This window comes from Neophocaena asiaeorientalis, unplaced genomic scaffold (assembly GCF_003031525.2).
Source record: "Neophocaena asiaeorientalis asiaeorientalis breed wild unplaced genomic scaffold, Neophocaena_asiaeorientalis_V1.1 scaffold296, whole genome shotgun sequence".
In the NCBI taxonomy this organism is placed as follows: domain Eukaryota; kingdom Metazoa; phylum Chordata; class Mammalia; order Artiodactyla; family Phocoenidae; genus Neophocaena; species Neophocaena asiaeorientalis.
The window spans coordinates 2396780-2410244 of NW_020175084.1; the positions used below are offsets into that span (position 1 = coordinate 2396780).

At 32.4% G+C, this 13465-nt stretch overlaps 1 protein-coding gene across 6 annotated transcripts in view; it reads left to right on the forward strand.

The window, feature by feature from the left end:
• The window catches only part of MAPK10 (mitogen-activated protein kinase 10), a 338212-nt gene that overhangs the window by 252871 nt on the left and 71876 nt on the right, over window positions 1-13465 (forward strand). For 4 of the 6 annotated variants that reach the window (XM_024764172.1, XM_024764177.1, XM_024764176.1 and 1 more), the window contains 3 exons: window positions 1086-1144; window positions 1988-2126; window positions 2827-2992. In XM_024764172.1, coding sequence (XP_024619940.1) covers window positions 1086-1144; window positions 1988-2126; window positions 2827-2992 — 364 coding nt within the window. Of the gene's footprint in view, window positions 1-1085; window positions 1145-1987; window positions 2127-2826; window positions 2993-5431; window positions 5504-13465 lie in introns of all 6 variants that reach the window. The other 2 variants (XM_024764175.1, XM_024764173.1) reach the window with 1 other exon arrangement.

Below are 13465 nucleotides of genomic sequence, written 5' to 3' on the forward strand. Positions count from 1 at the left end.
GGATAGTGTTGTGATTGTTTTTCTCAGTAATTCCTCAATAATTGGAAACTACTGAAGGCCTAAAGCATTCCTTAGATTGACTGCATTTCTCCAATATTGAAAATCATTTTGTTTTGTTTATTACTTCGTGTTTCTATACCACTTATGAACTTTATTGAAATTCGTTAGTTCATGTTTTAAAGATGTACACATCTTAAATTTGTTTTTGTGAAATGGTTGCATCCATCCAATAAGTAGAGGTCTGTTATCTATATTTTTTATTTTTATTTCCCACTGGCACTTGAGTACAGAATATTTAGCTGAAAGACAATTTTGAGTTATTTATGTATGTAATCTATTTGCATAAAACAAAGGTTTTTTCCTTTTAACATTTACTTATGCTAGAAGGTAAACTTCTTTACTACCTAATATATAAAATAACTAAAGCAGGAAACAAAAAAGTTAAAAAATCATTTTTATAACTTAAAATACACTTGCCATTAAATTCATCATTGATATCATCCAAGATATACCTTTCCCTACACATACCATTGGAGCATTAGTTTAAATAATATTTGAGTGTGAAATAGAAGCAAAAAAACTAAAGTAGCAACACAAAAAAATCTTGACTTAGAATACCTCCTTAACATAGAACATCTCCTTGACTTAAACACCACCTTTTCATTTAGAGGAAGACATAGCCTTGCTAAGTGTTGCTGGTTATTTCACTGCTGCCTTACTTTTCTTACATGGCTTTTCCTCTTTTTTGTTTAGTTACATTACAACCCTATATTTACTAAGGAGAATCACACTCTAAAGCAATATCACAATCATATATCTTCTGTGACTCTTTTCTCTGCCTAAGAATTTGAGCTTTTTAATTGCATTTTAACCTGAAGACAGATTACATGTCCTTTCTGAATACGTTTTTGAATGTTCTATGAGACAGTTCTAGAAAATTTTTCTGACTTTTCTATATCCACCATAGCACTAATATGTGACTTTGAGTTGGAATAAGTGCTTGTTTAAATATGCTTTTTAAATAATTAATTTTCTCCCCTTTTCTTTCTCTCCTTCTTCTGTCCCTTCCACTGTCTCTTCTCCAGATTATTAGTTTATTAAATGTCTTCACACCGCAGAAAACGCTGGAGGAGTTCCAAGATGTGTAAGTAACAAAACTCATGAAGGAAGGGGAGCATAACATTCAAATAACTCAAGTGATATTGACAAAAATCAGATGAATGAAATCCCTTGTAGAGATCAAAGGGAGGTAAGAACTGGTGGCAAATGAAAGGGATCCAGTGACAGGAGAGAAGGTTCTGTTTCTGCCGCTTCTTCCTGGAAAGACACTTCTGCTACTTTCTGGCCTTATGGCTCTTTGTGCTTTGTTGCCCCATGTTCTTTAGTTCAGTCAGAATCAGGGAAGCCTTACTAGTTATTATATATTTTTACTTATTTTTAATTTATTCTGTGAACTTTCTAGAATGAGTCAATTCACTTTGAGAAATATTAATGACGGACATGATAAAAAATCATCCTTAATCTTTCTTTCTATTTTTGTGGTACCTTTGATTTTGTGCAAAAAAACCTTCCAGAAGTATAATGACAATAAGCAGAGGAGAGGAAGTGAATCCTAGCACGTTGTCTTATTTAACACAGATAACTTGCGTTTAATGGAAGATGCTATTCTGAATTTTTTTTCTTATTTGTAATCATAATACACAGGAAAGAGTTCAGGGAATTCAGAGTAAAATGAGAACAAGATGAAGGTAGAAAATATACGGACAGGAACCACACACTAATAAATGCTACTTCTATTAGCATCTTTGTGGTAGAGTTACCATGGCTAACGTGCATGCAATACTTGGAGGTTTTTCATATACTTAATTCAGTCAAAAGTTGAGCTGGGAAGTTCGGAAACTGATAGATTTAGGAGAGGATCCTGACTTGTTTGAAGGACTTCACATGTCTTGTGATTTGGAACTTACAATGTGGATTTACCTTGCAGTTACTTAGTAATGGAACTGATGGATGCCAACTTGTGTCAGGTGATTCAGATGGAGTTAGACCACGAGCGAATGTCTTACCTGCTATACCAAATGTTGTGTGGCATCAAGCACCTTCACTCTGCTGGAATTATTCACAGGGTAAGAATACTTAGTCCAGAATTATAATGAAGATGCTTGTGGAGAAGAGAAAGAGCAACTGTAGGTTATTTTCTTTATGTAGGGGAGCTTGGTTAAATATAATGTACTTCATTTATTTTACTATAGAATTAGCACATAATTCACTAATGTGTAGGAGGAGACTTTAGCACACTGTAGTTGGTTTTGTTTAACATTTTATTTCAGCTCATTGAGAGTCAGCTTCCAAGGCTTCTCAGAAATTCTGACTGGCAGAGTCATATGTGCAGCTGAAACAAGACAGTTCATTTCCAATGTTTCTGGTCACATAAAGACAGCAGCCCTGATCTGCTCTTCTGTCTGGCCTAGAAATGAAGTATAAACTAAAAGGTTTATGTTGCCATAAGGAGAAGCCTAACAGATGACAATAAATGATGGTTTTTTTTCTAAAAACCTCTTACCAAGATGAGCCTAAATTGTAAAAATGATACAATTCTCTTCTGGGTTTAAAAAAGTTTCTGAGGATGTTAAAACAAAGAAATCTCAAAACTAATTGTAAACTTCTTTTGGGAAGTACTCTTTTGCTTTACGTAGGGCTCTACAGTCAATGGCAGGCGGGTACCCATCAGTGCTATTGCAAGACTGCCATGTTGAATGAGTAGATGGAAATCACATGTTCCATTTGATGCTAGCTTTTAATATCTTCTCTTTTTCCTATTGTCAGGACTTGAAACCAAGTAACATTGTAGTCAAGTCTGATTGTACATTGAAAATCCTAGATTTTGGACTGGCCAGGACAGCAGGCACAAGCTTCATGATGACTCCTTATGTGGTGACACGTTATTACAGGGCCCCCGAGGTTATTCTGGGAATGGGCTACAAGGAGAACGGTAAGGATGCTTCTGAGTACCAGCCAAAGAAACTGTGAAGAAAATGAGTATGTGTTTTAGATAGCCAAGAGTAATGATCTGTCTCATGTATATGAACTTTTTAAAAAATAAGGCTGCCAGCTTTCATATTCAGAGGTTTTTAAAAAAATATTACTATGAAGAACCACTCATTAAACATGTAAAGTATGTTTCTGAGAAGTAAGCTTGGTTAGAAGAACACTGAAATGTCATAGCTAAGAAGAATTGTAAAGGGAGTCTGATTAAACAGTCAAGTGGATGCTGATTAGCATACATGCTATAGATATTGAGAAAAATTGCTATTTAGGTGGCAGCTCAGCTCAAAGTGAGTATAAACAGGAAGAAATCTATCTACTGCATTTAGCCATTTGGCTTTATGTCACTTCTTAGATTGATGGCTCTAGTCTTAGGAAAAGACAAATAAAAAGATACCACAAATCCTTGGAGCAAGAATATTCACAAATGCTCAATGCACAGTCAATTTAGAATAATCCAAATTGTTCAAGTTGGATAAGAATTTCTTTAATACTTTAAAGTGTTCCATAAGTAATAGTTAAGGTAGCAATTGCCTAGTAAGTTTTTATAAATTCTAAAACCATAGAGAGAGAAAAGTATTAAATTTTACGCTATTGATTTTATGAAGAAAATCATGAACACTTTAAAAGAAAAGGTAGAAAGAATCTTCAAAATGTATTCCAATTTGATTTTATTAAAATGAAGGATTTATAAAAATACTTATTAGAAAGCATTGCAATATATTATTTTGAAAAGAATATCTCTAATAAGTAATGAGGTGTATTAAAAAACACATCCACTATATTTAGGAATTAAACTTGTCTTAAATTAGAATTGTATATATGCACTCAATGTACCTTTCATACTCATTTTGATATTCTATTCTATTTAGTTCCTGGCAATCTACAAGTTTTATAGAAATAATTATCATTGTATTTTTATGTGTAGGTGCTACAGAGTACTTTTATGAAAATTCCCTGGCCACCAACGTTTTAAAAAATTTCTTTGTGCCCTTCTGGGTTAGAAGAAAGCCAATACTTTTGTGCATTTGTGCAGAGGAAGAGAAAGCGTTCTTAGGAAGGTCAGGTTTACTTTGTTGGACAATGGCAGAATTCTAATCCATTTTGACTTGGAAGAGGAAAATCTAGTCCTCTTCCCAAGGCAATACCACACCTAACTTATTTGGAAAAGAAGATAGTTGTATACATTCTTCATAAGTTATTTTAAAAAAATCAAAGTGGGAATGAATTAAAAAATTCAAGAAATCAAGAATCTACAAGAATCTGGGGGAGAGGGTGTTCTGAATTTGCTATTATGTATTTTCAGACCTTTGCTGTACAGATGACATGTGATCTCATCCCTTGTTCTTCCCTCACTAGAAAGGATTGCAAGTTCCTGCCTTAGTTTTTTGGCTTCTGATCCATGCAGAAAGCACACCTAACACCCTTGTGCTGCTCTCACCTCTATACAGGATAAAGGTTATCATGCAGAAGAACCTGCTTGCTCTGACAACAGGCATGCCCAGCTACCCTGTGCACCGAACCCTGCCTTCCTTCTCCAAGGAGCATTTTAGCCTAATGTTTCTGCCCCAGAGTTCCCTTTGTCCTTACTAAAAAGCGAGTTGGAAGAGGGTAAAGATTAGTAAGAGAAAGTGAAGCCTGTTTTGTTAACAAGTATGACAATTGAGGAACATATGTGTGTAACAACTTTTTAACACTTTAATAATACTTTATGTCCTGACTCCTTTATACATGTGCAAATTATTTATGCATCTTTTTTCTTGAAATATTTCAAGAAATATTTCAAACGGAAACCAAAATGGGTATTTATTTACAAGAATAACTTCTGAAGGAAAAACTAAGTCTTGAATACCAGGGATTCCAATATTTCTGCCTAAACCTTGGTTCCAGCCATTTCCTAGTTTCTTGGATTTGGTTGCATGTACCTTATTTTGGACCAAAAAAAAGGGGGTCTCTAGTTGCCCTATTCCGTGTAACTGAATAGAATAGAAAATGGAAACAGCCATCCCTAAGGGTCTATTAAGATTATTTTCTCTGCATCCAGCAAATGACATCGAAAACCCTTTGGTGGCTTTTAGCTGTCACCTGGCATGGAGATACTTTTGGTTAAGCTGCTGCTTTTCCATGCTACCATTTTATGGTACTAAAGGGCAATCTAAGGCACTCATAAAGTAACTTTAAAAAATTAATTTGAGTTCTTATACTAGATGTTGTTTATGTGATATTATATTGCTGGTTTTAACTCACCTTTTTGGCCAACTTTTGGTGAGAGACAAAATTTGTACCTTCTAATCAAATGCTTCTTTTTCCTTCTCCTTCAGAGATCAATTATCTTAGTTAACTTTACTTTCCTCCCTTTTCTTCACTTCCCTCTCTCTTATTCTAGTGGATATATGGTCTGTGGGATGCATTATGGGAGAAATGGTTCGCCACAAAATCCTCTTTCCAGGAAGGGACTGTATCCTTGTACCTTTTTGCTGCAGCCTTACCTGTTTTGTTCTCTCTCCCTTTAAACACATAATGATTTTGCCAGGAGAGTAAAGATAGAAGCAAAAAGTTGGGTAAGTGGTATAACTGTGACTAAAAAAAAGTGATTATTTCTCTAATCTGACCAGTACTGAAGACTACATACCTCAATGGTTTGTTTTAATTAAATTTTCAATGGGTTTTTTTCTTCTTAAACTTTCTTATTTGTAACTCAAAATAGCAGTAACTATTTGCAAGTATTATCCATCTCCCTTCTAAAACCATTTTATGCTGCAACAAATTTAGGGATAATTATTTCTCTACTTGCTGACATCTTAAGCTTCTGTCCACACCTTTATTGATTTGAATTACTCTTGACACTATATCCAGTCTTAAATAGTTTAATATAGCACATCTTCCTTCAAACAAGAACTTCTACGTTTAAAAATCATAATTATTATTCAAATTGCTGGAGGTCAGGTGGGTTTAAAATAGGCTTTCCTCATCTGACTTGGAGATGTGACTTAGACATGCTTTTCCAATGAAATTTAGAATTAAAGAAATGAAATATACAATGTGAGAAGTATAGTCAATTAAAAAAAAAGCAGGTTGCTTTGTGTTCTACCACTTAGTCTTCTACTAGATTCCATCAGAAATTTCTTGAACAGGTATCTCTGATTTGGAATTATTAAAAGAGCTGGTATATTTCTGAAAGGATCAAAAGTTCACTCTTTAACAAAGGCACGTATATGTGTTTATAATATATCAATAATAAAGTTTACATATTAATAGAAAATATATTTTTATAAATACAGAAACACCCTGTTAAACACAATTGTGCAAATCTAAGTACAACAATTGAGAACTTTAACAATGATAATGCAAGAGTGAGTTCAATATATTTATTACATTGGAAGGTTTTTAGAAATTGGCAGTAAACATGTGATCCATAATTATTAAGTATTGTATTTGACTAATAAGAAAGCTCTATTAAGAACTCTTATAATGTAAGAAAGATTATTATTGTTATTTAGTAGGAATAGAAGAAAAGGCCAATGATAAAAAAAAACTGACAATAAAAAGTTGATGTCACAATGACCATGCATTTAATGTAGGCATTTATTTATTCTGCTATATATGAATAAGATATTCTCTAAATTCCAATAGTAATATAATAGTAATGACATCTTCTACAACTATACTATCCAATAGGTAACGACTAGCCACATTAGCTCTTGAAATATGGTTAGTCTGAATTCAGAGGTGTTATATGTGCAAAATGCCTACTGGATTTTGAAGATATAAAAAGAAAACATGTAAAATATCTCAATTTTTATATTGATTATGTATTTACATGATAATATTTCATTTTACTTTAAATTAGTTATTGAATTTATTTTGAGGATCAATTACATACAAATCAATTACATACAAAGTTGGTTTGAACAATATTGTAATTCACATTCATATGTATTGATTTCATACAAAAGTAGGAATTTGTGTGTGTGTGCATGTGTGTGTGCTTTTGTCTTTGGGGTACAGTACATTTCAGATTGAAAAAACCCAGAACTTCTCAATCAATTCCCAAAGACAAAATGTTACAAAATATCTCACTCCCGTGTGACATTGTTTTTACAGCCACTTGATTCCCATGTAGCATAGTTCTCTGAGATCTAATTTAGCTATTCAGGCATTTATCAGGGTTCTTTTTCTCTTATTTTAGCAGTATTAAATTTAAAAGCCAATAAAATTAGGAAAAATTAAAACAGTTTTGAACCCAAAATACCCTTCAGATAAACAAGTAAAGATAATAGCATCATATTGATAATTCTACATTCTTCCAGAAATTGTTCTCTTGGAGGTCAGTTTTTCCTTTTATCCTAGTTTATTTTTTAGAAAAATGTTTAGAACTTTTAAGTAAATTGTGCAAATATCAATACATAAAATATATATCCTTGATAAATACAGTCCTAGAAATTAAATAAACCCCAATACACAAAATGTAGATTGTGATAAGGGTTTGTATTCTGTATTCCTTTATCTCCTGTGATGATTATGTAAACTACTGGTATCTGATAGCCTAGTGCCATATATTGCTGGCCTATAAGTCAGTGGGGAATTTACATAAAGTCATTATAGTGGAAAATATCTTGCTTAAGTTAAATTTTACTTAAATATGGGTAAATAACTTTCAGATGAAATGCATTGGAATTCATTTTGCCTATAATTAAAATTATAATTTAATGTCTTAGTCATGACTATATTTAAAAATTAAACTAAACCATAGAAATCCCTATTAAACAATGGATTACATGGACTATATGTTTTTGAGTGGAATTGTTTCATTAATTTTTATATGAAGTTATTATCATTTTGTGATTAGAGCTTACTACCAATAATAAAGGGATCAGAGCATTGAAGTAACTTCACTAGGCCATGATGATCAGACACAAGTTTGGGGGCTGATGGAGCTTATTTATAGGGAGAAGAATCATACCAATATTTTAACATATTGAAATGATTCCAGCATTTACTGGAAGTAATATCAAATTTTAGTATATGCTAGTTTATACCTTGACTACTTCCAAAATTCTTCAGAGACTTAAAAAAACAATCTAAGTGAATAATTCACTTAGAATTATTCAGAGTAATTTCTGTTGAATTTCTCTGAAGCTGAAAAATGATGTTATAATACTCTATCATCATAATCAACATTATTCCTCTCTCTGAACAGAACTTTTTAATGCTCCTTTTTTAAAATCTGGACCCTAAGTAAAAGTAGTAAAACACCTTGAAAAATTGGGAAAATCTTATGAAATTATCATTGACAACCAAAGTTTTAGCTATTTTCCTCTGTTAAAATTATATTTAACATTTTGGATTTTGAGAAACATTGTGTGGGTTTCTTGACTATTGATACGATCCAGATGGTATCACAAGGTAGTTTCTTGATGACTAAAAGTGTTGGAACCTACATACATATATATTTACTTTTCGATTTATTAGTTTGCTAGCTTTTTTAATATCCAAAGGAACATTTATAAAGTGTTTGTTTTTCTTGTGTAAAGAGTTTCTTAATTATATAAACATACACTATTATACACTCAATTTTCATTATGGTTTTATGATTAAAACCTATTTCATAGCATATATGCTGACAAAATATATAGTATCATTAATAATTCTTGGGCCCATGATGAATTTCAAGCCAGAGAACAATGAATATGCCAGGTCCATTATTTTATTTACATAGTCCAATGATCATATAAGAGGCATCAGTGACTTTATATTTCATTAAGATTTTGGGTTTTTTAAATAATAACATATAGTAAAGCGGTTTTATGATACTTCCTTAGAAGTTTTTTTTGGTTTTTGTTTTTTTAAAGGACTATCTAGTTCCTGACTCCTTCCATCCACCCCACAACCCAACCAGGGCATGCTGTTTTCTTGGTTACTGAAGTCTCATATAATACCAGTATAGTTTTCATATAATACCAATTCTTTCCTTAAGCCTGCTTCTTTTAAATATATTTTTCTACCTTATGTTTTCTATTCTACTTCAAATGTAGCACCTTTTTTGAGCAAGGTCTGTGATATTCCTTTATTTTGAGTTCTGGCCAAAGTTCTCTGGATCTGGGAAATGTTAAAAATAGGCACACCATATTCATTTGAAACTTCTAGACCTCAAGCATATTATCTCCAATTAAAGCTGACAGATTGCTAAAACACTGCCTCTTGCCTTTCCCTCTGAGAACATGAGAAATTTCAGTTAGAAAGAAAAGGATGTACATATAATCTTTCCAAGAAGCCAGGTTATTAAGGAACAGAGAATGATTTGCCAAAAATATATTTGAAGAAATGAAGAAAACATCCTCAGATTAACTGACTATCATATCTTTTCTAAACCTGAACAAATGAAAATTGGGAATAATCAAAGTAAGGTGAACAAAAATTGGAGGTTGTGGATTATTATATCCATCTAGTACAGATAGATATTCTTAATCCTTCTTCCCTCTTTGAAATAACTCTGCTTACTTCCTAATAAACTTTTGCAACTAATACATTGCTATATTCTGCATCTTCTATCTAATATTATGGTAGTACAATGTTATCTCAAATAATATATAATTTATGACTTTAAATAAAATTGGGATGTAAAAATTAGTCATTCTTTCACACCCATAAGCAAATTGCCAATAATCACAAACATTTGAAAAAATAAGACAATTTTTTTCTTTGTATTTGCTAAAAAGAATATATTTTCACCATGAATTTGTGAATACTCTTCTCTATTATTATTACTTTGAGAAAATCAGAGTAAGGTGGGAATCACTAGAATGGGAGCTGGAGATTCTGAGGTGATCTGAACAGATGGGAGGAGGACAGAATTATAGGAGAAAAATCCCTCTCCCAAGAAATTTAGAGTAGGCCAGAATGTAACAAAGGGCAGGATAAGGCATGAAGGTGGTAAAAGGAATTGAGAGAGATACACAAAAACGGGGCAGAAAGTAAGGGAAGACACAGAGAACAGACTTTGGGGGTGGAACAGAAGGAAGAAATTGAGGAGATGGACCTTGACTCCTTGATGCCTTGGAGAGGAGCTATTAAGTGACCATGGACAAAGCTCCACTAGGACTGCTGCGTCCCTCAGGAGTCCCCTGTCTCCTGGAAATGGATATAGAAAGGTTTAAAAGCATATTATTTTTCCTTATCCCTCTACAGTTCTGTAGGCAGAGTACTGAAAGATCTTCAAAAATAAAGTGAACTACTTGAGGGGGTAAAACTGTAAACAATAAAACACATTCCTTAGTCACTACTTGTTCTATTCCATTCAAACTGCCCTTGGCCCGATTGGCCCTTAGGACAAAGTTTGTGAACAGTGATACCTATTATGGACTCTTTCTCCCTTCAGCAGTCAAATGAGTCTCCAGCGCATAAGGGCTACAAGAACTTACTCTGGTCCTCTTAGCTTTAGTCATGTGACATCTCCTACCAACTTCAATTTACTTTATAAAATACCTCCTTTGCCTGCCTTACAGGATTGCTGTGATGATATAATTTGATATATATAAAACATTAGATGTTTACAAACATACACATACCTGTAAATACCTTTAAAAGATAAGGAACTTCAGTTTTTATGGTATGAAGTTAGTTTGGGGGCACTCCGGCCCAAATAACCTTCAAATTGAATTAGGTAAACTAAAAAAATAGAAATAACCAAAAGACCACCTAGAATAAAAAAATTTCTCAAGTGATGAGAAACCAAAATTATCTGTGAATTAGACAGTAAAAGGAAAGAAAATGAATAGTTTGTCACTTACTAAAGCACTTCTTCAAGTTGATGTGCAGAATGAAGTGAGGATAATTACCTGAATCTTCAGGGAGCTTGTAATTAATTTGGTGATAATGTGAGACATCCAGAGCCAGCATTTACTATTTATTCATCAGAACATGAAAAGTTTAAGGAAAAAAAAAATTTTTTCAACATCAGGATTTCTTTAAATTCCTTATTTGTGTACACTGCAGAATTACATGATTTTAAAGATGACAATTTAAAATATTTTGTTGCAGTAAAATATTGTCTTTTTATGAAAGAATATTTTGAAAATTCATCAGTCTACAGTTTTATTTATAATTTAACATAAAGCTAAAGATATTCTCCTCTGTTGTAAGTTTAAATGATTTTCTTCTGTTTTGTTTAAAAAGCAAATCAGTGATATAACATTTATAAAATAAAGGTTAGCCATTAATATGATGCCATAGAAATCATAAAGAAAGAAAAGCAAGTTAAACAGGTAGTCTCAAGGAGAAAATCTTCCTCTGTTTCCTGGAATTAGAATATTTAGCATTGTTTTCTGTGAATGTTTTTTTATTTTTTTACTGAGATTCACAAGTGCAAAGTAGGTACATTCACATTTTATTTATACATATCAGTAGCCTTTTATAATTCCACGTTTGCGCTGAAGTTTAAAACAATGTGCTTTTGTAAAATATCTAATTAAATTTTAACTTTTAAAACAAACTTTTCAAAGAAATGATGTTCAGATTCTAGAAAACCATATTAAATCTTCTTCCTATTGTACTTTGAAGTATTCATTGAAAGAAAATTTATCAAATCCCATTGTCTGAATCCTATGCTAAATAAAGATATAATTAGGTTAAGGAGAAAAACAGTGTAGTCTCACAATTGTGTTACCAGAGCCGCATAATCTCCTAGATAGGAAACATCTGCCAGGTTGCTGGTTAGACGCTCACATAGTCCAAAAAATATTCCATCATAGATCACAGTCCAAGCAACTGGGGTGTGGAAATAACAATAAAGTGCTTTCTTTATTTAGATTTAAACTGCCACGACCAATATTATATCATTTCTATCACTTGGCTAGAGTAGAAAAAAGATAATTTAGTATAATCTAATGCCTGACAAATAATACACTTGAGATTTTCTCACCTAGAAAACTTATAACCATATTTTAGTAACACCAAAACTTACTTAACATTCCTTCTAAGGAAAGTGACTCAGTTTCTGCCTGTCACAGTTGCAAATGAATCTGCTCTCTGCCTCTGGGAATACTGATGATGAGAGGGGAAATGTAATGAATCAGAACCATAAAAGCAACCAGAATTCTACCTCGGCAGCATTAGTGTACAAAACTCTTATGGAGACCCAAATACCATATCAGACTGTCTCAGAACGCATCAAAATCCAGTTTCCAACTGTGATTGAATTTGCCAATTTCTTCTAAGGTCTATTCACAGTCAGTATTCATTGGAATATCTTGAAATTTTCATAGAATAATCCAGTTTCACCCTGATAAGCAGATATGCATATTGGATGAGGGAAGGCTTACTACTACCCCTGGTCCCAGCAAGATTTAGTATCAAATTCTTTTATTGCCTATTTCCTGTTTTAGTTGTGATGACTAATTAATAAAATTTGGTGCAATGGCTTTCTCTTGAGAAATCATCCTGTCTTGAGTAATAAAAATCTATATAAATTCATGTGCATATACTTTACTTTTGTAATTTATAATAATAGAGCTTATCATTTCCAGGCACAAGGCTTAGCATTTCCATGGCATAAGCATGGATAGTCTGTAGGAATAATGAATCCTGAGGGAAGTTAAATGGAATTTGGAAATTGGAGAGATTTCCAGGGCATTATTACTCAGAAAAGATACATTAAATAAAGAAAATGGAATTCAGTATATTCATCAGTAGTTCAGATTTTGAGTTTATATCTCTCTGCATTATTTTTATGTGAAAGCTTTGTGATCTATTGTCTATTTTAGCTTCTGACATGAAGATAAACTTCCAAAACTGTTCTCCTTTTACTTTGAAATATCTGTATCCAGCAGAGCCACACAAATGAGAACTGGGAGATATAGCAGTTATTAAACCAACAACAGACTAGAACCAACTGATAATGAAGCAATACCAGGACTAAGGGTCCATGTAGGTCATCTGTTGTTATTGTTGTTGCTGTTGTTTAAAGGCATAGCTGAGGGAGAGTGAAAATCAAAGGATTTTAGTCTAAAAGATGAAAATTTTCCAGTTTTAGAATAGTGGTTGGAGATCATAGATTATATTCACATATTTTAAGATTATTATTTCGATTAGGGAACAGGGTAATTCCTGTTTAGATAAAGGAGAGAAGTTCCATAGAGTCAGCTGTGATGTGGAATGCCTTTCTAAGTGGTTTCAGCAGTGAAAAGGATTGCCCAGTAAGTAAGCTTCCGTCATTGGAAAAATTTTCTTAATTATATATATAAATACAAGATACAATATAATATTATATAAATATAAAACAAATGAGCCTTTGCTATATATATTTAATTCCAACATATAATTTATATATGCACATATGTATATAATTTATATATGTATATATTTATACACATACTTATATATGAATATAAGTTATATATATATATAATACATGATGATACAT